Consider the following 27,777-nt stretch of genomic DNA (forward strand, 5'->3'; position numbering starts at 1 on the left):
TGGGAAGCTGGTGCCCCTCCTGGCCGCAATAGGGACAGAGCCCCAGCAGTCTCCGGCGACGCCACTCTGCCTGGGAGAGGTGTGTGGCCCCTACCTCCATGGGTTCAGGCTCTGCCTCAGGACAGCCAAAGGAAGGAGGCGAGTGGCGAGGTGGGCACCGACGCGACCAAAGAAGGTTATTCAGACAGATGGCCATCGTAATGAGTGCATCCAAGGATAGGTTGTCATCCCGACATGCCAACTCTGTCTGGACCTCTTCGCGCAGTCCTTTCCGGAAGAGAGTGCGGAGCGCCGGCTCATTCCATCCGCTGGAGGTGGGAGCGGGAGTAGGCGTGACACTAGTAACATAAGCATTTCGCTGCACCTGCCATAACACCTGCAAATCTGTGTACGTGACCAATAAATCTTGATTTGATCATGACTAACATAATGGATAGCTCTGTATGATACTGTATGATGATGATGATCAAATGTAATGTTAAGATTTTTAGGGAATGTGTTATTCTACTGTAGTGTGACTTTTGCATTATTTCTCATAGGCTTTGAAAAAATGTATCTTCCAACAATGCAATATAACATATTATATTGACAATGACAACTAAACTAAATGACAGTTTTGCAATTCTCAATGTGGATAAAAAATCAATTATGTTTTCAGCTATGCATACAAGCCAGCCCATTACTTACTAATCATTACATGAACTCATTACTTCTCCCAGACATATAAAACACCAACATATACAGTGGGGAGAACAAGTATTTGATACACTGCCGATTTTGTAGGTTTTCCTACTTACAAAGCATGTAGAGGTCTGTCATTTTTTATCATAGGTACACTTCAACTGTGAGAGACAGAATCTAAAACAAAAATCCAGAAAATCACATTGTATGATTTTTAAGTAATTAATTTGCATTTTATTGCATGACATAAGTATTTGATCACCTACCAACCAGTAATAATTCTGGCTCTCACAGACCTGTTAGTATTTCTTTAAGAAGCCCTCCTGTTCTCCACTCATTACCTGTATTAACTGCACCTGTTTGAACTCGTTACCTGTATAAAAGACACCTGTCCACACACTCAATCAAACAGACTCCAACCTCTCCACAATGGCCTCTTTGTGTTTAGTGCATGGCATGCCCTCTATAGATCAGGTACAGAAATCCAGGTACCATGGTTTAGCATTTTGCATCATCACATCGTCAGAGTTGTGGTTCCTTTCCAGGTTCATACCCTGGGTATTTTCGTAGAAATATAATAGAATTAATAGAATTCATTCTAGTTCTGTGGTATGTCTACCTCCATCCCATTCTGTGCAGCATTAGAGGTAGCAGGACCAGTAGATGATGTTGAACAGAATATAGGACCCAGGGAAGATGACCCGGGAGTACTTGTCTATGGCATGGGTGTCGATCCACATACTGCTGTAAGCGCTGGAGCCCACGTGTCCTGTGATCTGGTCATTCTCCTCAAAGTCCAGATGGACCATCATCCTTTGCTGCATCACAGCGCCGTTCTCCATCGGCACACCGCCATAATTCCCTGTGTTGTTGACATCATCCTCGCTGTAGCTACCCATCATGCCTGGGTGGGTCATGCCACAGGTGCAGGGCAGCTGCAGACAGACACAGTGACTGGATTAGATACCGAGCTACAGTACCCACATTTTTCCATCTGAGACAAGCACACTTTTTCCAGAGGAATTTGAAATCGGAAACTCTTTCCCAGAGCATCTTTTACAGGCTGAGAAACTGACTTTTTGGATCCATGGAATGTTATAATGGCACTTACCCTTTCTCGTAGCTTTCTTTCCTTCCGTTCTTGCACCGTAGACAGGTAGTTCACTGCAGCGTACTCTATAACCGATAAGAACACAAACACAAAACTGACCCAGAGGTAAATGTCCACAGCTTTGATGTAGGAAACCCTGGGCATGGAGGCATTGACTCCAGTGATGATGGTGGACATGGTGAGCACCGTGGTGATACCTGGAGCACAGTACAACACACAACATCTGATCAGAAATGTTCAAACTTAGGGACGCAGCAGGATATTCTACTGAAGGCAGATTAATAGAGGTGTTTAGGCTTTGTAATTATGAAACATGAATACAGTAGAAGACAGAATCATGAGCTTCAAACAAGCGTTGACTAAAATCTTGGACTACTAGGGGCTAACTCACCAAGAGGAACCCTGGCCGGTACGGCCCGGCGGTCGATCCAGAAGGACACCCAGGACAACATGACCATCAGAGTGGCAGGGAAGTAGGTCTGGAGCAGGAAGAAGAAGATGTGGCGTCGCAGGGTGAAGTTGATGTACAGGCGGTTGTACCAGCCTTGAAAGAAGAGGATCAGATTACTACATATGTTTAGTTATATACAGTGCCTTCGGAAAGTATTCAGACCCCTTGACATTTTCCACATTTTGTTACGTAACAGCCTTATTCTAAAATGGATGAAATAAAACAAATCTACACACAATACCCCATAATGACAAAACGAAAACAGAAATACCTTATTTACATAAGTATTCAGACCCTTTGCTATGAGACTCGAAATTGAGCTCAGATTCATCCTGTTGATTGGAGTCCACTTATGGCAAATTCAATTGATTGGACATGATTTGGAAAGGCACACACCTGTCTCTATAAGGTCCCACAGTTGACAATGCATGTCAGAGCAAAAACCAAGCCATGCGGTTGAAGGAATTTTCCGTGGAGCGTCGAGACAGGATTGTGTCGAGGCAAAGATCTGGGGAAGGGTACCAAAACATTTCTGCAGCATTGAAGGTCCCCAAGAACACAGTGGCCTCCATCATTCTTAAATGGAAGAAGTTTGGAACCACCAAGACTCTTCCTAGAGCTGGCCGCCCGGCCAAACTGAGCAATCGGGGGAGAAGGGCCTTGGTCAGGGAGGTGACCAAGAACCCGATGGTCACTCTGACAGAGCTCCAGAGTGACTCTGTGGAGATGGGAGAACCTTCTAGAAGGACAACCATCTCTGCAGCACTCCACCAATCAGGCCTTTATGGTAGAGTGGCCAGACGGAAGCCACTCCTCAGTAAAAGGCACATGAAATCTCACTTGGAGTTTGCCAAAAGGCACCTAAAGCCTGTCAGACCATGAGAAACAAGATTCTCTGGTCTGATGAAACCAAGATTGAACTCTTTGGCCTGAATGCCAAGCGTCATATCTGGAGGAAACCTTGCACCATCCCTACGGTGAAGCATGGTGGTGAAAGCATCATGCTGTGGGGATGTTTTTCAGCGGCAGGGAGTGGGAGACTAGTCAGGATTGAGGTAAAGATGAACGGAGCAAAGTACATAGAGATCCTTGATGAAAACATTCTCCAGAGCGCTCAGGACCTCAGACTGGGGTGAAGATTCACCTTCCAACAGGACAACGACCCTAAGCACACAGCCAGACAACACAGGAGTGGCTTCGGGAAAAGTCTCAGAATGTCCTTGAGTGGTCCAGCCAGAGCCCGGACTTGAACCCGATTGAACATCTCTGTAGAGACCTGAAAATAGCTGTGTAGTGACACTCCCCATCCAACCTGACAGAGCTTGAGAAGATCTGCAGAGAAGAATGGGAGAAACTCCCCAAATACAGGTGTGCCAAGCTTGTAGCGTTATACCCAAGAAGACTCAAGGCTGTAATCGCTGCCAAAGGTGCTTCAACAAAGTACTGAGTAAAAGGTCTGAATACTTATTTTTAATAAATTAGCAAACTTTTCTAAAAACCAATTTTTGCTTTGTCATTATGGGGTATTGTGTGTAGATTGATGAGGGAAAAAAACGATTTAATAAATGTTTTAATAAGGATGTAAGCTAACAAAATGTAGAAAAAGTCAAGGGGTCTGAATACTTTCCGAAGGCATTGCATTGCCTGCATTACATTAGCATTACAGAAAAACAACCTTGATAAATCACAGTGAACAGCATGTGTTGTGTCAGTCTTCAGTGCTGTACCTGTGCTGCTGTAGAATGATTTTTTGCTGGTGGTATGGAACTCCTGGATGAGGAACTGGGAGAGGGAGATCCTTTCGTCAGTGCTCAAGGAATTGTTCCCTTTCTTCCAGTAGAGCATCAGGTCATCATCCGTGTAAGCATCTAAAAAGAAAGAGACATGCTGTTCAGTGTTCACCACTTGAAACAGTCTATGAACAGGTTCAGTGGGGAAAAAATGTATTTAGTCAGCCACCAATTGTGCATGTTCTCCCACTTAAAAAGATGAGAGAGGCCTGTAATTTTTATCATAGGTACACGTCAACTATGACAGACAAAATGAGAAAATAAATTCCAGAAAATCACATTGTAGGATTTTTAATGAATTTATTTGCAAATTATAGTGGAAAATAAGTATTTGGTCAATAACAAAAGTTTCTCAATACTTTGTTATATACCCTTTGTTGGCAATGACACAGGTCAAACGTTTTCTGTAAGTCTTCACAAGGTTTTCACACACTGTTGCTGGTATTTTGGCCCATTCCTCCATGCAGATCTCCTCTAGAGCAGTGATGTTTTGGGGCTGTCGCTGGGCAACACGGACTTTCAACTCCCTCCAAAGATTTTCTATGGGGTTGAGATCTGGAGACTGGCTAGGCCACTCCAGGACCTTGAAATGCTTCTTACGAAGCCACTCCTTCGTTGCCCGGGCGGTGTGTTTGGGATCATTGTCATGCTGAAAGACCCAGCCACGTTTCATCTTCAATGCCCTTGCTGATGGAAGGAGGTTTTCACTCAAAATCTCACGATACATGGCCCCATTCATTCTTTCCTTTACACAGATCAGTCGTCCTGGTCCCTTTGCAGAAAAACAGCCCCAAAGCATGATGTTTCCACCCCCATGCTTCACAGTAGGTATGGTGTTCTTTGGATGCAACTCAGCATTCTTTGTCCTCCAAACACGACGAGTTGAGTTTTTACCAAAAAGTTATATTTTGGTTTCATCTGACCATATGACATTCTCCCAATCCTCTTCTGGATCATCCAAATGCACTCTAGCAAACTTCAGACGGGCCTGGACATGTACTGGCTTAAGCAGGGGGACACATCTGGCACTGCAGGATTTGAGTCCCTGGCGGCGTAGTGTGTTACTGATGGTAGGCTTTGTTACTTTGGTCCCAGCTCTCTGCAGGTCATTCACTAGGTCCCCCCGTGTGGTTCTGGGATTTTTGCTCACCGTTCTTGTGATCATTTTGACCCCACGGGGTGAGATCTTGCGTGGAGCCCCAGATCGAGGGAGATTATCAGTGGTCTTGTATGTCTTCCATTTCCTAATAATTGCTCCCACAGTTGATTTCTTCAAACCAAGCTGCTTACCTATTGCAGATTCAGTCTTCCCAGCCTGGTGCAGGTCTACAATTTTGTTTCTGGTGTCCTTTGACAGCTCTTTGGTCTTGGCCATAGTGGAGTTTGGAGTGTGACTGTTTGAGGTTGTGGACAGGTGTCTTTAATACTGATAACAAGTTCAAACAGGTGCCATTAATACAGGTAACGAGTGGAGGACAGAGGAGCCTCTTAAAGAAGAAGTTACAGGTCTGTGAGAGCCAGAAATCTTGCTTGTTTGTAGGTGACCAAATACTTATTTTCCACCATAATTTGCAAATAAATTCATTAAAAATCCTACAATGTGATTTTCTGGAATAGTTTTTCTCAATTTGTCTGTCATAGTTGACGTGTACCTATGATGAAAATTACAGGCCTCTCTCATCTTTTTAAGTGGGAGAACTTGCACAATTGGTGGCTGACTAAATACTTTTTTCCCCCACTGTACATTACAGTGGCTTGCGAAAGTATTCACCCCCCTTGGCATTTTTCCTATTTTGTTGCCTTACAACCTGGAATTTAAATGGATTTTACAAAAAAACAGAAAACTTGAGCGCGCATAATTATTCAACCCTTTAAGCAATGGCTTTTTTCTGGCCACTCTTCAGTAAAGCCCAGCTCTGTGGGAGTGTACGGCTTAAAGTGGTCCTATGGACAGATACTCCAATCTCCGCTGTGGAGCTTTGCAGCTCCTTCAGGGTTATCTTTGGTCTCTTTGTTGCCTCTCTGATTAATGCCCTCCTTGCCTGGTCCGTGAGTTTTGGTGGGCAGCCCTCTCTTGGCAGGTTTGTTGTGGTGCCATGTTCTTTAAATTTTTTAATAATGGATTGAATGGTGCTCTGTGGGATGTTCAAAATGTTTGATTATTTTTTTTAACCCAACCCTGATCTGTACTTCGCCACAACTTTGTCCCTGACCTGTTTGGAGAGCTCCTTGGTCTTCATGGTGCCACTTGCTTGGTGGTGCCCCTTGCTTAGTGGTGTTGCAGACTCTGGGGCCTTTCAGAACATGTGTATGTACAGGAAGTTTACATACACTTAGGTTGGAGTCATTAAAACTCATTTTTCAACCACTCCACACATTTCTTGTTAACAAACTATAGTTTTGGCAAGTCAGTTAGGACATCTACTTTGTGCATGAAACAAGTAATTTTCCAACAATTGTTTACAGACAGATAATTTCACTTATAATTCACTGTATCACAATTCCAGTGGTTCAGAAGTTTACATACACTAAGTTGACTGTGCCTTTAAACAGCTTGGAAAATTCCAGAAAATGATGTCATGGCTTTAGAAGCTTCTGATAGGCTAATTGACATCATTTTAGTCAATTGGAGTGTGCCTGTGGATGTTTTTCAAGGCCTACCTTCAAACTCAGTGCCTCTTTGCTTGACATCATGGGAAAATCAAAAGAAATCAGCCAAGACCTCAGAAAAAAAAATTGTAGACCTCCACAAGTCTGGTTCATCCTTGGGAGCAATTTCCAAACGCCTGAAGGTACCACGTTCATCTGTACAAACAATAGTACGCAATAATAGTAAGTATAAACACCATGGGACCATGCAGCCGTCATACCGCTCAGGAAGGAGACGCGTTCTGTCTCCTAGAGATTAACGTACTTTAGTGTGAAAAGTGCAAATCAATCCCAGAACACCAGCAAAGGACCTTGTGAAGATGCTGGAGGAAACAGGTACAAAAGTATCTATATCCACAGTAAAACGAGTCCTATATCGACATAACCTGAAAGGCCGCTCAGCAAGGAAGAAGCCACTGCTCCAAAACCGCCATAAAAAAGCCAGACTACGGTTTGTAACTGCACATGGGGACAAAGATCGTACTTTTTGGAGAAATGTCCTCTGGTCTGATGAAACAAAATAGAACTGTTTGGCCATAATGACCATCATTATGTTTGGAGGAAAAAGGTGGGGGCTTGCAAGCCGAAGAACACCATCCCAACCGTGAAGCACGGGGGTGGCAGCATCATGCTGTTGGGGTGCTTTGCTGCAGAAGGAACTGGTGCACTTCACAAAATAGATGGCATCATGAGGAAGGAAAATGATGTGGATATATTGAAGCAACATCTCAAGACATCAGTCAGGAAGTTAAAGCTTGGTCGCAAATGGGTCTTCCAAATGGACAATGACCCCAAGCCTACTTCCAAAGTTGTGGCAAAATGGCTTAAGGACAACAAAGTCAAGGTATTGGAGTGGCCATCACAAAGCCCTGACCTCAATCCTATTGAAAATGTGTGGGCAGAACTGAAAAAGCATGTGCGAGCAAGGAGGCCTCCAAACCTGACTCAGTTACACCAGCTCTGTCATGAGGAATGGGCCAAGATTCACCCAACTTATTGTGGGAAGCTTATGGAAGGCTACCCGAAACATTTGACCCAAGATAAACAATTTAAAGGCAATGCTACCAAATACTAATTGAGCGTATGTAAACTTCTGACCCACTGGGAATGTGATGAAAGAAATAAAAGCTGAAATAAATCATTCTCTCTACTATTATTCTGACATTTCACATTCTTAAAATAAAGTGGTGATCCTAACTGACCTAAGACAGGGAATTTTTTACTAGGATTAAATGTCAGGAATTGTGAAAAACTGAGTTTAAATGTATTTGGCTAAGGAGTATGTAAACTTCAGACTTTAGCTGTATACTGAGATCATGTGACAGATCATGTGACACTTAGATTGCACACAGGTGGACTTTATTTAACAAATTATGTGACTTCTGAAGGTAATTGGTTGCACCAGATCTTATTTAGGGGCTTCATAGCAAAGGGGGTGAATACATATGCACGCACCACTTTTCCGTTATTTATTCTTTAGAGTTTTTTGAAACAAGTATTTTTATTTATTTCACTTCACCAATTTGGACTATTTTGTGTATGTCCTTTACATGAAATCTAAATAAAAATCCATTTAAATTGCAGGTTGTAATGTAACAAAATAGGAAAAACGCCAAGGGGGATGAATACTTTTGCAAGGCACTGTATATTACGATTTGAATGTGACAGAAGAGAAAGAGTCAAATGGGAAGTGACATCCTTAGAGCGGAGACTCACAGCTCTCGATCTCCAGGGAGCAGGTCTGTGTGTCCAGAGGGAAGCGACTCAGGTCCATACTGCACATGGATGTCACCGTCACCCTGCATGAGAACACAACACGGACAGTTGAGTATACCCTGATCTGTTTGTGCTTTTGCCAGCTCCATTGCAGTCATTGCCAAGCCAATGTTTGACATTGTCACGTCTACTCCCGCTCCCCCTCTCCGGCGCTCAACGGTCTACTAACCACCGGTCCTGGCAACCCATCAGTACGCACACCTGGCAACCCTCATTACGCACCTGGCAACCCATCATGAGGCACATCTGGACTCCATCACTACCCTGATTATTGCCCCTTTATCTAGCACTCCCTAGCATCACTCTTCAGGCAGTATTGGTTCAGTTTTCATGTCCAGATGCTTCTCTTGTTTTGTAACTCTCCATGTTTGTTATTATTAAACTGACCATCTGCACCTGCTTCCTGACTCCCTGCGTCTACGTTGCAGGCATGACAATGAGTAACAAGGAGTTGACATTATAGCACAAACAGACTGGTACTCAGGCTAAGCTGAGTAGTCTATTGGTCAAGCAATACACAGAGCCAGTGGCGATCCGTCATTCACGGCCCCACCTGTTTTGAGCCCCACATGTTTAGCCCCACCTGCATGTTATTTTTGCATTAATACCTGTCACATATCAGTTTGCAAAAATGTAAAAATAATAATAATTGAGTTAATAAAGCCGCATATAAACATGGTCTCTTTTTTGCTTTCTTGAGTAAGGCAGCTCCAAAATGCAGGTGTTTCAGCCTAGCTCAGTGCTTTCTGTGGTGGTGGGGCAGCCAATACGGAGAGTAGGGGTTGGTAATGTTCTCTAGTTGCGCTGTGATTGGCTCAGTGTTCTGTCACCCTACGTCGCCGCAAAATCTATGGGTAGAGCTCGAAAATTCAAGCCCCTTGGGTGCTGCCATAGAGTTACATTAGAAGTGCCCATCCAAGAAAGCTCAAGGTCATTGGCCACAGATGAAATTACGTCAAATCAAGTTATATCTACCGTAGCTTTGATTGGACTGATCATGTCAACGTCATACTTTCAAAATCTTAGCTAGCAAGCTAGCAGTCATCATCATGAATCAAGTCGACAATCTACTGGTAAATCTTTTTCAATCCTTGTTATATGAAGAGAAATTCTGAAGAGAAATTATAGATAAAACGTATTGGTGCTCATTGGCCATTGGACATAAACATTACATACGTTTGAAATCGAGAATTCAACAATGAGTGGTTTGGAAGGAATCAGTGGCTAACTGCAAGCGTTGCAAAGCAATCACTAGCCTACTATTCAGTGGAGTGGTGTGTTGTCCAAGTCTGGGTTTAAGGGTCTCTTTTCCAAGCTTAAAAGGATAAACATTCAACACCATTGGCCATAAAAAGTTGAATACATTGGCCATGCTGTCAATCCAGCATGACTTCTGCCACGTTCAAAACAACTGGAAACTCGGAACTGGGAAATCTCAGACTTCACTGAGTTCAAGACAACTGGGAACTCTGAAAAACACTAGCTCTGACTGGGAAAATACGTTTTGAATGGTCATCCAACTCGGAATTCCAAGTCGGGAACTCGGGCCTCTTTCTAGAGCTCCGACCTGAACATCACTGACGTCATGATTCAACCTTGTTTTTTTTTCTCGAGTTCCCAGTTGTCTTGAAAGCACCATAAATCCAGAGAATGCCAGACTTTGATGACAAAATTTGCCCACGATTACAGTTGCGCCACCTTCCTGTTCAAGTGAGCACAGCACAACAAGGTGAGTCCAAAAATGTATTGTATGCTGCTGCATAAATGATGTAATATGCCAGGGAGATATGTATACTGTAGCTAAGAAAGTAATACTAAGTGTATGTGGTTTAGTAAGCTGTTAGTAGCCCATGTGCCTCAACCTAATAATTTGGTCCCTTTCTCTCTCATAATTTAGCCTACTGTTCTGACTTGGTGGTGCACATGTAGCCTATAGCCTGTTTTAGAGAAATGTCATCATCGAATATTGTAAGAGCTTTCATTGTCTGCTTATATGCCCCCTTTATTTATCCTATGGTTCTGACTTGGTGTACAGGGAGAATACTGTAAGAACGGCCCATGTTCTGAATTCTGTCGCTGTACATTTCAAAAGTGCTGAACAAATAGTTATATTGACTACGTCCGTCCTAGCTTGCTCATTAATGTCTTAATCGAAATTACGGATTGCCTCTTATCCGCTCGTCGTCCCCTTATGTCATAGTTTGTTTGTACATCTCAATTGTCAGTAGAAAACACATTTGTTTAAGCAAGTCAGCCATATCAGCTATGTTTTTTTAAATGGCAGTAAATTAGGCTGAATGAACTGTTTTGCTGCCAGACAAGGCTCCGCTGATAGCCAGGTGTAGCGGTGGTAAGGATTCACTCCATGGTGCTGAAAAGAAAGCTCTGCTGTTGGGACAGCTTTATGTAGACCCTAACAGTTTGTGGGGGCCTACAGTGCAATTAATGTATTGTTTAGTGTTGTGTTGTGTTGTGTAGTGGCTTTGCTGGCATGCATCAAAACATTTTTGGGGGAGTTTGCCCCACCAACATTTACATGCTAAAATCACCACTGGTCACCGTTATAGTGCAATTAATGTATTGTTTAGTGTTGTGCTGTGTAGTGGCTTTGCCGGCATGCATACATTTTTTTCGGGGGGAGTTTGCCCCAGCAAGATTTATATGCTAAAATCGCCACTGCACAGAGCAATGTAGTATAATACAATAATGGCAAAGAGTAATCAGTAGGGGATGTGGGTTAATATGTGTTGTTGTATATTATCAACTGGGTGGTTCGAGCCCTGAATGCTGATTGGCTGACAGCTGTAGTATATCAGACCATATACCATGGGTATGACAAAACATGTATTTTTACTGCTCTAATTATGTTGGTAACCAGTTTATAATAGCAATAAGGCACCTTGGGGGTTTGAGGCATATTGCCAATATACCACGGCTAAGGGCTGTATCCAGGCACTCCACGTTGGGTCGTGCGTAAGAACAGCCCTTAGCCGTGGTATATTAGCCATATACCAAAGCCCCTCGGGCCTTATTGTTTCATTATATTTCAGACAGATACACGCAGAGTCAGGGGTTTGAGGAGATTTGGAGCCCCCAGGTCAGGGATGAATATATGAAAATAGCAAAGATAATCCAGCACAGTGTAGAAGAGACCCACCGCTACACAGATCCTCTGGGAGGAAGGTCCACATACAGTAAACAGGAAGTTACTCTCCCAATCTGCTCCTGTCTGGAAAATAAATCTCTCCGGAGAGATTAACCCTACTGATGAGCCTGCATTGTATCTACAGTAGAACACACACCAACCTGTCCCTCCACAAGTCCTATACATCTGGAAGAACAGAGAAATCGTATAATCCACCTCAAGATTGGTATTTACAGATGGCCTATGTGTATACCAGGGCATAGTTCACAGTCCCAAGACCAGAGTCTGTCTTGATGGCTATTTATGGCTATTTGCACCATTCTCTTAGCATGACCGCTGACACCACCAGTGATGGAAGTGTTAATGACGCTACTTACTATCAGTGCCCACAGGTGCAATAAGACTGTATGCAGTGTGTTCTGACTGCCAGCAGAGGGAGCTACTGACACAGACATCTTGATCCTGGCTCTTGCTGCCAAGCCTCTCAAATGGACCAACCGTGGATTACAAGTCTCTCTTGGCTCCAGCATTCTGATAACTCACCAAAATGACAAACTCACTCTCTGTCTGCAGCTTTACTATACTTTACTGACAAACAGTTTCTCATCACATCCATTCAATGATGTTGTCATGAAATACAAGCTGCACTTCTATTTGGTCAGGAGATATAAATTTGCCAGGACCCTGATCCAAAACAGCATCACAGCATTTTTTTATTTGTGAATTGCTAATGGTTAAAAGAAAAGCATGAAAGGGTTGAATTTAGCCTGCCTCAGCTGGCAGCTATGTGATTTGCGTAATGAAATCACTTTGGGGATAAATAGTCAGTTGGCAAAGACTAGTGTTTACAACAGCACACGCTGATCAGACCTAGCTAGCTCATTTCACCCATAATTCGTAAGCTTTGTCTTTGTTTGGACTTATTTTACATAACAAGCTACTGTACCCACTAGAGTTCACAAGGGTATTTTGTGTGCCACAAAACTGTCTAAGCCTGCTGATGCCTAGCTTTGATGGTGGATGAGGTGACTATGTAAAGCGCTTTGAGTACCTCAGTAGGTAGAAAGGCGCTATATAAATCCAATCCATTATTATTAACACAAGTTTTCCAGTCTCAGGCAAGGTTACTCATCGTGCAAGTGTGGTTCACCAAACCCATTCTACACTGCTCAAAAAAATAAAGGGAACACTTAAACAACACAATGTAACTCCAAGTCAATCACACTTCTGTGAAATCAAACTGTCCACTTAGGAAGCAACACTGATTGACAATAAATGTCACATGCTGTTGTGCAAATGGAATAGACAACAGGTGGAAATTATAGGCAATTAGCAAGACACCCCCAATAAAGGACTGGTTTTGCAGGTGGTGACCACAGACCACTTCTCAGTTCCTATGCTTCCTGGCTGATGTTTTGGTCACTTTTGAATGCTGGCGGTGCTTTCACTCTAGTGGTAGCATGAGACGGGGTCTACAACCCACACAAGTGGCTCAGGTAGTGCAGCTCATTCAGGATGGCACATCAATGCGAGCTGTGGCAAGAAGGTTTGCTGTGTCTGTCAGCGTAGTGTCCAGAGCATGGAGGCGCTACCAGGAGACAGGCCAGTACATCAGGACACCCAGCAGCAGGACTGCTACCTCCGCCTTTGTGCAAGGAGGAGCAGGAGGAGCACTGCCAGAGCCCTGCAAAATGACCTCCAGCAGGCCACAAATGTGCATGTGTCTGCTCAAACGGTCAGAAACAGACTCCATGAGGGTGGTATGAGGGCCCGACGTCCACAGGTGGGGGTTGTGCTTACAGCCCAACACCGTGCAGGGCGTTTGGCATTTGCCATTTGCCAGAGAACACCAAGATTGGCAAATTAGCCACTGGCGCCCTGTGCTCTTCACAGATGAAAGCAGGTTCACAATGAGCACGTGACAGACGTGACAGAGTCTGGAGACGCCGTGGAGAACATTCTGCTGCCTGCAACATCCTCCAGCATGACCGGTTTGGCAGTGGGTCAGTCATGGTGTGGGGTGGCATTTCTTTGGGGGGCCGCACAGCCCTCCATGTGCTCGCCAGAGGTAGCCTGACTGCCATTAGGTACCGAGATGAGATCCTCAGACCCCTTGTGAGACCATATGCTGGTGCGGTTGGCCCTGGGTTCCTCCTAATGCAAGACAATGCTAGACCTCATGTGGCTGGAGTGTGTCAGCAGTTCCTGCAAGAGGAAGGCATTGATGCTATGGACTGGCCCGCCCGTTCCCCAGACCTGAATCCAATTGAGCACATCTGGGACATCATGTCTTGCTCCATCCACCAACGCCAAGTTGCACCACAGACTGTCCAGGAATTGGCGGATGCTTTAGTCCAGGTCTGGGAGGAGATCCCTCAGGAGACCATCCGCCACCTCAACAGGAGCATGCCCAGGCGTTGTAGGGAGGTCATACAGGCACGTGGAGGCCACACACACTACTGAGCCTCATTTTGACTTCTTTTAAGGACATTACATCAAAGTTGGATCAGCCTGTAGTGTGGTTTTCCACTTTAATTTTGAGGGTGACTCCAAATCCAGACCTCCATGGGTTGATAAATTTGATTTCCATTGATAATTTTTGTGTGATTTTGTTGTCAGCACATTCAACTATGTAAAGAAAAAAGTATTTAATAAGATTATTTCATTCATTCAGATCTAGGATGTGTTATTTTAGTGTTCCCTTTATTTTTTTGAGCAGTGTATTATACCAGTATGCTTCAAACTGAGCGCCAGTGGTCAACCATGGAGCAAAGAACAAAACCAATGTTCGACTCTGACCAGGTGAATTACCTTAAGCTGTAGAGCACCTTGCCATCAGGGTAGACTCTCAGCATGACATTATCTGTGGTGGTGTCGTGTGTGAAAGACTTCTTGGAGTGGACAAAGAACAGGTCTGGCACCCAGATCTTCTTGACCAGGCGCCCATCAAAGGTCATGCTCTTATTGGTGGTGCTGTGGAAAGAGAGGCGCTTGTCTTTCCAGTAGTGCCTAATATACAGGGTCATGGTGAAGTCCTGAAACACAGAGCATAACAATGCTGGAATATACAGGGTAATGGTGAAGTCCTGAAACACAGAGCATAACAATGCTGGAATATACAGGGTCATGGTGAAGTCCTGAAACACAGAGCATAACAATGCTGGAATATACAGGGTCATGGTGAAGTCCTGAAACACAGAGCATAACAATGCTGGAATATACAGGGTCATGGTGAAGTCCTGAAACACAGAGCATAACAATGCTGGAATATACAGGGTCATGGTGAAGTCCTGAAACACAGAGCATAACAATGCTGGAATATACAGGGTCATGGTGAAGTCCTGAAACACAGAGCATAACAATGCTGGAATATACAGGGTCATGGTGAAGTCCTGAAACACAGAGCATAACAATGCTGGAATATACAGGGTCATGGTGAAGTCCTGAAACACAGAGCATAACAATGCTGGAATATACAGGGTCATGGTGAAGTCCTGAAACACAGAGCATAACAATGCTGGAATTTCAACAAAGCGATCTCATATTAATAACCGCAATGAATGGGATACACTATAAATGTCTTCCCCTCTTCTTTCCAATTCGTCAAATTAAAAAGTAGGCATCCTTTCATGGATGATCTATGCATCTATTGAGGACAGCTTTATTTTGGTTAACATCACAGCTCACAGAAAGTATAGAAACACTTACCATGTCAACTTCTGAGATTGTGTCCAGACTTTCTACCTGAACATCAACTCCAACTTCAACAGTATGTCCTGCAAAGATACACAACTCAAATCTTAACTGAATTAAAACAATAAACATAATACATAAGTAAACAAAACCATTCAGATATGTTAACGGTAATGTAACTTGTTTCCATAAATAGCTTAAGTTGTTAATGGTTGGGGTAGGTAGGTGTATAGTTCATTTGTTTATTTACGTCAGTCAAGCACCCAAGCTAACTGGCTAACATTGGCTAGCTTGCTAGCTACTTTACAGACACAGAGAAGTTCAGAAAACAGCTCACTCTGACCATTTTACTTGCCCTAGCAGAGCTGGTAAGACTTTTCATGTTATCAAGAGGGTTAGTGATTGTAACTGTGTTACTGGCAACAATTTAATTACATTTTTAGCTGATGTTTACTGGCACCTGTCATAACAACAGGCACGACATGTAGTTTGTAAATTCATCCATTATTCTGCACTCTGGCACTCTCAAACCAGAGTCTGGCACTCTCAAACCAGAATGCTCTGAACTCGGAGTAGATTGCCAGAGTGAATTTACGAACACATCCTATTAGCAGACAATACACACTTATATTCCCATGCCCTTATCTCAGTCAACATACACATATGACATTTTATAGTAAGAATATAATGGAATATTACAAAATGAAATAGAAAGGATATTTCTTCCCAGACTGCACCATGTGTGGAACCGCGGTCATTTAAAAAAGGTGATATTTTCGAACAGGGCCCTTGCGCTCATTTTTGATAGTTCAATTCGCATGAGTGGATTTTTTTTATTTTTTTATTTTTAAACAAAATTCTTAGTAGATCTAATCTCTCAATGCTAATCTCAAAGTGCACCAGATTGATGCATTTAGCTGTTAAAATTCCAAATCTATTATTCTGGGGGAGGAAGCCCCCGGAACCCCCTACCAGGGTTCCCCTCTGGTTTTGGGCTAAGCCCCCAATGTTCTCAAATCCTAGAAATGTCCCTGATAGTACGCAAATCAACATAGACAAAAACAAAAATGTCAATAGCTTGCTAAGATTATCTCTCCATTGCTGTAACAATGTAATAAAAACTGTCTGGATTACGTAGCTGTATTTAGGGGACATTTTTATCTAGACAATTCTATTTAAAACAATGAGCTTTTGCTCCTTTCGTCCCCTTCATCCAGTGCCCTGCAAAAAAACAAAACAAATTAGGCCACAGTGTTCCAAAAACCGACTCAGCCGTACCAGACACAAACATATCTGGAGGCTCTCCAATATTTAGTGGGTGCATTTTATAATCCTCCCTGGGTTGAAATTTCATATTGCAGACAGCTGAAAGAGCTCATCTCCCTTAAGGGGATTTAAAAAGGAACCACTCATTTTGTTTGTGTATCCAATGAGGTAACAAAAAAAACATTTATTCATATCTCTTACAGTACCAGTCAAAAGGTTGGACACCTACTCATTCAAGGGTTTTTCTTTATTTTTACTATTTTCTACATTGTAGAATAATAGTGAAGACATCAAAACTATGAAATAACACATATGGAATCATGTAGTAACCAAAAGTGTTAAACAAATCAAAATATACTTTTAATTTGAGATTCTTCAAAGAGCCACCCTTTGCCTTGATGACAGCTTTGCACACTCTTGGCATTCTCTCACAAGCTAAACTAACAATTATATGTATAGCAGTAGATATATTAGAGTGAGCCATGTCAAGAATCCAGTATATAAATAAATATATGGTGTGTATAAACAGTGTAACTAAAATGTACAGTAGTAGAAATATTAGAATATGTTCAACAGTCTGATGGTCTGGTAATAGAAGCCGAGTAAACTGTCTGTGGTTCGGGTGACTGAGGTCCATGATGATCTTCTTGGCCTTCCTTTGAAACAGGGTGCTGTAGATGTCCTGGATGGCAGCCCCCCCCCCCGGCACCACTCCGCCAGGGCTCTCACCTCCTCCCTGTTGGCTGTCTAGTCATTGTTGGTAATCAGGCCTACCACTGTTGTGTCATCAGCAAACTTGATGATTGAGTTGGAGACATGCGTGGCCACGCATGCAGGAGGGGGCTGAGCATGCACCCCTGTGGGGCCCCCGTGTTGAGGATCATCATGGCGGAGGTGTTGTTGCCTACCTTCACCACTCGCCCATCAGGAAGTCCAGGACCCAGTTGCACAGGGAGGGGTTCAGACCCAGGGATCTGAGCTTAATGATGACCTTGAAGGGCACTATGGTATTGAAGGCTGAGCTGTAGTCGATGAACAGCATTCTTACATAGGTATTTCTCTTGTCCAGGTGGGATACGGCAGTGTGTAGTGCAATGGCGATTGTGTCATCTGTGGATCTGTTGGGGCGGTATGCAAATTGAAGTGGGTCTAGGGCAGGGTTGCCCAACGGTAACAGAATAACGCTGAGACTCTGGTTTTCCATTTTTAAATGTATGCAAAACAAAATCCATTGATTTCAAAGTTTAACAAACCATACAACTCTATGCACAAGGACTACTTGTATTATATATACTTTTTTTTAACCCAAATTACAAAATGACATATTGGTTTCCTTACCATGGAAGCAGTTAATGGACATGGTATGACATCAACCCATGCTTTGGTTTTGTTTACCTGGCCACTGTTTAAAATGCTAACTGTTTAGCATTTGTGGCACAAATCCAATGCAAGTCAATGGTATCTTTAGCATCAACGAATTCACTGGGAATACATTTCATAGGATGAAGAAACAATACTCCGAGCTGTAGCTCCATACTACTTGTCAGACATAGAGAACTGATACTCTATACTCGTTGTTGGAGTGGGATTGGCGTGGGGTGTGGAAGGTCCGTGAGTGGCTTTTGACCATTTATTTGGATTCCTCATGTCTAACTCATTGTTTAAAAAAAAGTGGTCCAAATCGGATGTTAGGTACTATATTTATTGAATATTATATGAATCCTATAAATGTAAATAGCCAATTTGGGTGCAATCAATTAGCTTAATTTCTCAGACATCAAATTAAATTTCAACAAAATAATGTTATCTGTTTCTAACAACAGAAACAATTTCAGAACAATCTGAGTTGGTGGTTGTCGAAATCCTCTTTCTTGTGCTTTTTGAGATGGAACGACCCATAAGTGTACATCCGCTTCTAATGTATCTGCTCCCCATGGGGTCCTTGGGAAGGGCCCGTAAGTAAACATTTCACTGTTAGTCTATACCTGTTGTTTACAAAGCATGTGACAAGTATACATGGATTTGATGGATTTCCTGAGTTCTAAGAACTGATAACGGCCAAATCTTAATTTGAGTAAAAACAGCTAGAATTTTTCTGAAATGTTTAGATGCAAGACTTACACTTAACGATGAGTCATGATTAAGTAAGAGTTGTCAGCAAATATCAGTGAACTGTAGAATGTTGCCGATGATGATGATTCTGATTTGTACGTCACACAGTAAAGCACCGTAAAAAAATCTCACCTCCAAAGCCAGGCCTCATTGTGAAGTCGTGGTCATTTATGCTTAAGAGCTGCTCTGACTTTGTCATGGTGGTTTTGGTCATATCTGGACTTCTTCTCAGTATAGGGCTGTGAGGAGTGGAGAAACATGATCAATGAAACAATCAATGTTTAAAATTACACTTCTTGTCATTGTCTCTGAACCTCTATAGCATACTGGCTAGTCCCAGATTTGTTTGTGCTCTTGCCAATTCCACTGCTGTCATTGTCAAGCCAAACATGTTTAGCATGACAATGAGTGACGAGAAGTTGGCATGATAGCACAAACAGACTGGCATACATTTTTTCCCATGTTCTTACCGAAACTGGGTGCAGCACCTGTTAACCTCTGTAATATCCCTCAAAACACAGGGATGACGATTCGCACGGGATAAGTATTATCAGAAGACCTGGGAGTTTGCCGAAAAACAGTAGGATTTTAGGGCTGGGATAATAACCTCCCTGCCAAGTAAAAATTACTGACATGGCAGATTCGGACGGAACTAAAATGACGAATGTGGTGATTTGTGCTCGTTCACAAAATTACATTACCTGAGTTTCCCCATTAAATCTTATCCCTTCCGAATAGGGCTTTAAATAAATAAATAACCAAGTAAATAATCCTATGGTGATAGTTGCTTTGTTTCCCTCAATCAGATCCTCTCGACTAAACTATTTCTGTAACACTGTATTTAGATGAAGGATTCTTACCTGCCAACTTTTTGACGTCCTTGTACAGTCGATGGTACTTCTCGTATGAATCTATAAGAAAAACGAGAAAAATTAGATGTAAAGGAGACTATTTCCAACATGATAGCCCATTCCAACAGCTCATTAGAAGAGTTTCCCAAGTCCCCTGTGCATTGAGACATCTTAAAAAATAACACTAGAATCAATTTGGAACAGCACTCGTCCACTTGTTTGTAGTATTGCTGAACAGAGCATTGTTTAAGCATTGCTTGAAAGTGGGAAGTACAGTATGATAAGGCCCTGGTCAAAAGTAGTGCACTATATGGGTGATTCTACAGAAGTGGTGCAATGTTTTATTTTCATTTTCCCCAAACTTTTAGCGCACATCTCTTCCAACATATGTCAGATAGACATATCTACTACTCACACACTTTGTTTGTATTGCATGTTTGAAATATTGTCCTAAATTGCTTATCAGGCACTAAATTTGTCACTATTGAAACATACTGAAAGAGTTGCAATAAAGGGAGAACCATGCACAGTATTGATCAGATTCATTTTATACATTTTATTTGCATACAACATTTACTAAATAGTAAAAACATGATTTTTAACCAGATTTTCAAACCTTTAAATTTAATTTAGAGAAATATCACCTCTATTGTTCTCTGTAAAATGTTCAATGATGATTGTATGAATCTGAAACCTATTGATTGATTGAATTACTTATGCATCTAAATAATTATGTTGCTAGATGTATACATTGTCACTTTTCCTAACTTTATTCTGGCAAATAACAGGCGTTTCGGTGTCATGTGTCAATCATAGAGATATATAGAGGACTCTAGATGGATATATTGCCATTGAGGGCTTCCATCATTTTAAAGTAGTCCACTGGATGGAGATTCTTATGGGTTGGGAGCGATCAGCCAATGATCAGAGAGCATTGTCTTCTTCTTCAAGTTGGGTTGCCTATGGTTTGTTAACCAAAGACTAAGGTCTTGTCCGAAATCATGAGCCAAGACCAAGATTTAAACCAGGACATTGGTCCCAAGATCCAGACCCAGACCCACTGAGTTGAGACCATGACGAGTTAAAAGACTGAATTTATGAGGTCTCAAGTGGTTTCAAGACCAAGACCACTAGATTAAGACTTTCTTTCATTGTTAGCAGTGGCGGCCGCTGATTGTCTGAATACCCAGGGCGTGAGGTGGTTGGAGTTGTCAACAAAGCAGCATGACAGAAATGTAATGCCAAGTTTTCAAACTACAGGTAGTTTCTTTGAGAAGATATATAAAGCGATATGTGCATTTGAACAACAGCATAAACACACCTATTTCACTTTCGCATGTCAAAAACCGAATGACCACTGCTGCACATGCTGCCACTGTTTGGAACAGATTAGATTATACTATTTAGAACGAGCAGCCAGCTCACGTCACGAACACACTAATGAGTGCACCAGGGAGAACGCAACAAGCATGCAGATGCAAAAAGTGAAAATACATTATCTAACTGGGGATAGCTAGCTACATAATGTCACAAAGCATGATGCTCTAGCAAGTTAACTTTCATTCTGAAATAACTTCATCTTTTCGAGTTAGTCAGATACTGTATTAGTTTAGAAAGACTTGAAATTAGCATGGGAGCTAAGTAGCAACAAGCTACCAAAGGTAGATATCTGGTTAATTTGACCAAAAAATCCACCAAACTATTTCTTAATGTTTCTCAAATTACTGTAGCCGGCTAATTCATTTTATAATGTTTTATTCCACACAACATGTCGCCCTGTCACCTACAGTAGAACCTGGTGAACAACATGGGGTGAAACAATAGAATTGGCCATGCTTCTGCGATGAGAAGGTTCTAGCTAGTGTGTCCCTCTGTCTTTCGACTCTTGTTGGATGTAGTTGTCTGGTTTATCAGGTCCCAGGCTCCCATGACTGTTATGATTATTTACTTACAAGTTAATTACAATTAGCTTTTGCTTTAGCGCCATCTGTATCTGATAGAGTAGAAGTAAGCCGTCTGGCGCGAGAGACTCATTGGGAGGGAGACTAGAGCAGACCCAGAAGTTCTGACTGAGTCCACATTTGAGTTCCCCAGGACGGTCCATTTACTTTGTGCTGTTATAATTTATGCTATGAAATCCTGTGATTTCATTGGGGCAGTTCTCCCTCATAGCGAATAGCTGGCAAAACAATCCAAGCAATGTTCGCACGGCCTATGCGCCCATGGAGGCGGAGCTGCTGCTGCTGGCAGTCACTGAGGGGCAGAGTAGTAAGTACCTGAACAGCTGGTTTTGAACAATATATTTTTGAGACAGGAAAATGTACACATTTACCACACTTTTATGAGCATTTAAAACATAATCCATGAATTATATAATCTATATTATAAAAAAAATATATATAATTTGTAAGAAACTTGAGTAAAGTAGAGTTCAGTACAGTAGAGTAGAGTACAGTACAGTAGAGTAGAGTACAGTAAAGTACAGTAAAGTACAGTAAAGTAGAGTACAGTAGAGTAGAGTAGGGTACAGTACAGTAGAGTAGAGTACAGTACAGTAGAGTAGGGTACAGTACAGTACAGTAGAGTAGGGTACAGTAAAGTACAGTAAAGTAGAGTACAGTACAGTAAAGTACAGTAAAGTACAGTAAAGTAGAGTACAGTACAGTAGAGTAGGGTACAGTACGGTACCGTACAATACAATACAAAAAAGTACAGTACATTATAGACGTCTATTTTTGGTCGAAAAATATGTCAATGTTTGGGCTCTTGGAGGGTTGGAGACCCTGCTTGCTATGCATCTCAATACTCTACACCTTTTCCTGAAGTGTGCACTTGTCCACTACCCACATGGTGGTACTCTGTAGCTCGGTAGAGCACGTCACTTGAACTTTCAAATGGAGATAGCCTCAATGGCACTGCCTGCTGTCACAGACACCATAATGGCACAGATACAAAGATGAGACCTCTTTATATCTCTATGGTGTCAATTGTTTCGTTTGTGACCGTTTCGGTTTGGACTTTAATGAATCGCTATAGATAGTATTTGGCTGGCTAGCTTTCATTTGGACAGATCCCAGCAAAACCATCCATTTTTACATTTTAGTCATTTAGCAGACACTCTTATCCAGAGCGTCTTACATTAGTGAGTGCATACATTTTCATACTTTTTCTTACTGGTCCCCCGTGGTGTTCAGTTTTGACACTTCTTTAAAAAATACATTAAGATTTAACAACTTGCTCACTAATTTTCTTGAAAATGTTTGCAGACAGACTACTCACTATGTGGCCATGCTGGAGAGGGGTGCAATCCCATCACTTGCTGATATTTGTAGGGGTGTGGCTTGTAATAATGTAATGTAATAATAGAACAACTCAAGATGTTCTATTGAATAATACTGTTACAAAAATGACCAAATTCATTAATTTCTTTATTTTCAAACATGAAGTTTAGGAGTCAGAGTGTGGGACAGCCACCTCTCAATAGAATCATGTATATAAACAATGACTTTGTACTTTATTAATTTAACAATGTGTTTGTTGGGGCCTCCTGAGTAGTGCAGCGGTCTAAGGCACTGCATAGCAGTGCTAGAGGCGTCTCTACAGATCCGGGTTTGATCCCGGGCTATGTCGACTTCGGTGGCCAGCTGTACCGTGTTTCCTCCGACACATTGGTGCGGCTGGCTTCCGGGTTAAGCGAGCAGTGCGGCTTGGCGGGGTAGTGTTTCGGAGGCTCTCGACCTTCGCCTCTCCCGTGTCCGTACGGGAGTTGCAGCGATGGGACAAGACTATAACTACCAATTGGATATCACATTGAGGAGAAAACGTAATAATTGGGTAATAAAAAATTGTTTGTTATTGCCTTGGAATGAATGATAATATATCATGATGTAATTCAATGTTTTTTCTAATAGTTTTTTTGATGTCGGACAGTAATTTACACCACTCATATAGGGAATAATAGGGTGCTGTTTGGGAAACAACATTAAAATATATTTCAGTGTTAGTTTTGTCCAGGCAGCTGCTAGGACTACTCAGCACCATTACATATGCAGGTTCAAAGCTCTATCTATGCAGATTAAAAGCTCTATATGTGCAGGTTAAAAGCTCTTTAGGAGAATATTCACCAGGCTATTAGAGCAGTCACTGCTTTAGCAGGGAGGGATTCACTGATATAATCTTTTTTTCTCTATAAATATATCTTAATCTGGGAATTATGATATGATTCTCTCATGACATACAAGTTTCATACAAATATTTTTATTATGTAATTTGTTTTAGAACGACAGTAAGCAAATTCAGTTTACAGATGATTTTTGTATTGCTTTAGAATGCGTCAAGTCAGAGCTTGACTGTTTTGGTCCATTTACATTTTTAGTCATTTAGCAGACTCTCTTATCCAGAGCGACTTACAGGAGCAATTAGGGTTAAGTGCCTTGCTTAAGGGCACATCGACAGAGCCTTGTCGGTTTGGGGATTCTAACCAGCAACCTTTCAGTTACTGGCCCAACGCTCTAACCGCTAGGCTACCTGCCGCCTATGATTTGCAATGAATATCCAATTTAAGACAATCATATTTGTAGAGTCACTTCAACAATATAGTTTGATATCAGTATACACTAACGTAAGCCCTTTATGCCTATATACTCAAAATTATAAACATACCAAGCAGCTTTATCTTGGCAACCATAATAAAACGTCTGTCAGACTATAATAACAAATTCAAAGCGTTGGTAGAAATCAAATCGAATCAAATTAACGTTTATTGGTCGTGTACCTAGATTTGCAGATGTTATCGCATGTGCAGCGAAATCCTTGTGTTTCTAGCTCCAACAGTGCAGTAACACCTAGCAAAATATATTACTCTGAAAGAACTCTGATGGCAAGCAGAGAGAAGCATCAGTGACCTACCTACCCAAATGTGGTCTAAAAACCAGCCGACACAGATGTGCAAACATCATGCTGTTCAAATCAGAATCATGCTGTTCAAATCCACTGGAATCATCACACACATATACAGTTCCAAGTAAATCAATGACATATTCTTCTCACAAGGTCAGAGAAGATGAATGTTGGAATATGATCCTCTCTAGGTATTTTAAAGGAAAGTAAAGGAGGAAGGTGTACACAAATCTGCTGGGTGTCACAAAGAGAAATTCTGAGGAAAAACAACTTAATCTCAACACTCTCAGCAAATGCCCCTGGGAGTTTGAGTAACTTTACAGTATCGATGATTTAATTGTTTTAGGCAGGCACTGAATGAATCGGTAATACTATGGTCTTCAATGATGATCAACAGAGTTCCCGTGCCCTTATATTGTACTAAAGGATTGGCCCATCAGCAGAAGGGTGAGGCCAGCATATCCATTTGTGGTTTAACACAGGGTTTTCCAAACTCGGTCCCCCCCCCCCTAGCACTACACAGTGCACGTTTTGGTTTTTGCCCTAGCACTACACAGCTGATTCAAATAACCAACTCATCATCAACCTTTGATTATTTGAATCAGCTGTGTAGTGCTAGGCCAAAAAACTAAGCGTGCACCCAGGGGGGGCCTCAGGACCGAGTTTGGGAAACCCTGTGTTAAACCACAAATGGATATGCTGGCCTCACCCTTCTGCTGATGGGCCAATCCCTTAGTACAATATGACCCAATGATGAATGTATTTTGTTGCAGCATGTGAGGTGGACTTGGATGTGTTGCGATGTGATTGGCCTGGACAAGCACTGGTCAAAAGCCATGGGGATGGCTAAACGTACTGCGACCAACATCAGTTACTGGACCTGGAGGTCACTGATGTAACTAGAACACCCGCTGTCTCAATATTCCTGGGCATTAAGTTCCTGTATGTGCCCAGCTTGCCCTGACAGTGCCCACCATTGCAGACATGATGTGAAGTGACATGAGGGGTTCAGAGCATGGTGAAGAGGCAGCAGCCACTGCTATTCTGCAAGAGTGTATAGACTATGACATAATGTATGCAGCCCAAATGGAGCTAATTCCTCATCTATAAATCAACCAATCTAGAAGGTGACATCACTGATGTATTAAAAATCACTTTTAATTACACTGGGTTTTTGCTCTTTTGCTTTCCAATCGGATAACCTCCAGACAGCAAAGCCACAACAATAACAATAAATTAAATAACCTGTGCAGGTTACGTAATCTGAGTAAGTAATTTTTCTAACCACGCACTGTCACCTTGTGTCAACCAAACAAAACCCTTTATACTGTATCAGGCATTACCATTCCATCCAAGCCACCTAAACAATACAGACTGGCACATATAAATACATAGCATAATACAGAATTGTGAAATACTGACATTTTGTACAAATATTGCTCGCAAAAATGATAACATCTGGTAACTCAGGTAATTTTTTATCTAGTTATGTAGATCTATGGTTATAGAGTAGTCTGGATGAATTCCAGAAAAAAATCTGTTTGGGTGAAAATCTCATTTTTAAAAGTTAATATTCTGTTACCCAAATAACGCTATTGACTCATCTTATACTCATATAATAATAATAATAATATGCCATTTAGCAGACACTTTTATCGAAAGCGACTTACAGTCATGTGTGCATCAATTTTTTTACGTCTGGGTGGTCCCGGGGATAGAACCCACTACCCTGGCGTTACAAGCACCATGCTCTACCAATTGAGCTACAGAGGACCACATATTTGTGGCCAAAGCATAAATTGGAGAAAAAACACTTAAAAAACCCCACCTCAAACTTGTATCTCAAACAGACCATTTAAAACATGCTTGCTATTTTCACTTAGAGGATGATGTCATCTTGCCTCAATGGCTGAGCTGGCCAATCAGCGGTCTACTCGCATTAATATTTTTAAAAGGTCTAATGGCCGGGTGCTGGGTTTCTACTAAGCTAACATATGTAATTGTTTTAAGATGGTCATACCAAGGATCATTTAGCTATTTGATTTGGAATTTTAGGACCCCTGTAAGTATAAAAAGAAAAAATATATAAAAGATATTTGATGAAACATTGAATTTGGCCCTCTGCTTTTAGTGCAGGATTTATTTATTTCATTTTTTTACCCATATTTAACCCCTAAAGTATTTCCAAATATACTTCCATTAATTTTTTTTACTAGTACTGGGCTACCTTCAGACAAGTTTTGTGAGGCTTGTGGGCCTAGAGCAAAACAACCAACACGTATGTGTTCGTGAGAGTCACATTGGCGGATGTGGTGGATTGAGAAACAGCCCATGCAAAAATCAGATATCTCCATCTTAAACAGATGAATTTTGAAAATTCGATTTTCGAGGGGGGAATGGACATCTACTCTAGGGGGTTTAATGACCGGTATAAGCCCACAACATTATGTTGGTGGGGTATGCTGACACTATTCAAACACAGAAAATCTGCTTTTTAACATACATTTTAGTCATTTAGCAGACGCTCTCATCCAGAGCAATTTACAGGAGCAATTAGGGTTAAATGCCTTGCTCGGGGATTAGAACCAGCGACCATTCGGTTACTGGCACAACGCTCTTAACCACTAAGCTACCTGCCGCCCCATACTTCATTACAACAACAACAACAAAAAAGTATTTCACTATTGTAATTAATTATAGGTTATATTTAATAGAAATCTGGAAACACTGGACAGTTACCTTTAATCAAATATAAAGGGCATGCTGTTCCAACAGTGCAGTGCAAGTGATTGTCATCTTGAGTGTAACTGGTAGCACATAAATGGATTACAGTCCTCCCGCGCTTTTTGTCGACTGTCGTTTAGCCTATACCCGCCAATAATAGGCCTACCCACAGCACAGGTTGACACAGTTAAAACTTTCACAAGAAGAGAGAGCATGTTTCTCAGAATTCATTATCTTATAGATCCTATGCATATCAATGCACACCTTACACTGTACATCAAGTGCAGCCTGTTGGGATTGACATTATGATAATTACACTCACATCTCAGCACTCATCAATCATTTGAAGCCTAAATATTGTAGGCTACCTGATTTGGCTGTAGGTCTGACGCACGTGTCTACTCGGACCAATTGATCTCCCAGAAGCACCGACCATCCAGGCAAGTAGCAGCAGTAGGACATCCGTGCGCATAATTTCCACACTGACAGCGTTCTGGACCCAGTTGTCCAAAAGTCCAGTTTCAGAAAATAAAGGCTACAGTGAAAACTTTTTACGTGCGTCAGGCATGATCCCTGTAGGTTACCGTTCGCACCAAAACCATTTGAAAAACTATAGACACATATACACA

The 27,777-nt window shown here is 41.9% G+C and overlaps 1 protein-coding gene across 1 annotated transcript; it reads right to left on the reverse strand.

Annotated features, from left to right (window-relative positions):
* Positions 1–1,059: 1,059 nt before the first annotated feature.
* Positions 1,060–27,777, reverse strand: LOC121552634 (gamma-aminobutyric acid receptor subunit rho-1-like). The gene is made up of 10 exons (XM_041865609.1): positions 27,517–27,777; positions 19,535–19,585; positions 18,807–18,913; positions 15,312–15,379; positions 14,415–14,638; positions 8,399–8,481; positions 3,971–4,111; positions 2,184–2,336; positions 1,793–1,989; positions 1,060–1,616 (listed from the first exon to the last, which is right to left on the reverse strand). The coding sequence occupies exons 1-10, from the start codon at positions 27,618–27,620 to the stop codon at positions 1,323–1,325; spliced, it is 1,422 nt and encodes a 473-aa protein (XP_041721543.1). The 5' UTR covers positions 27,621–27,777; the 3' UTR covers positions 1,060–1,322.

The sequence above is a fragment of the Coregonus clupeaformis genome, chromosome 36 (genome assembly GCF_020615455.1).
Source record: "Coregonus clupeaformis isolate EN_2021a chromosome 36, ASM2061545v1, whole genome shotgun sequence".
NCBI classification, from domain to species: Eukaryota; Metazoa; Chordata; class Actinopteri; order Salmoniformes; family Salmonidae; genus Coregonus; species Coregonus clupeaformis.

What these genes read in the sequence shown, in the direction of transcription:
- LOC121552634 (XM_041865609.1), bottom strand. Translation starts at nt 27,620, where the DNA reads ATGCGCACGGATGTCCTACTGCTGCTACTTGCCTGGATGGTCGGTGCT. An exon ending in AATGAGGCCTGGCTTTGGAG is followed by an intron (nt 15,380 to 18,806) that starts GTGAGATTTTTT and finishes GTATCTTTGCAG; the next exon opens with GACATACTGTTGAAGTTGGA. An exon ending in CAATCTCAGAAGTTGACATG is followed by an intron (nt 14,639 to 15,311) that starts GTAAGTGTTTCT and finishes TCTGTGTTTCAG; the next exon opens with GACTTCACCATGACCCTGTA.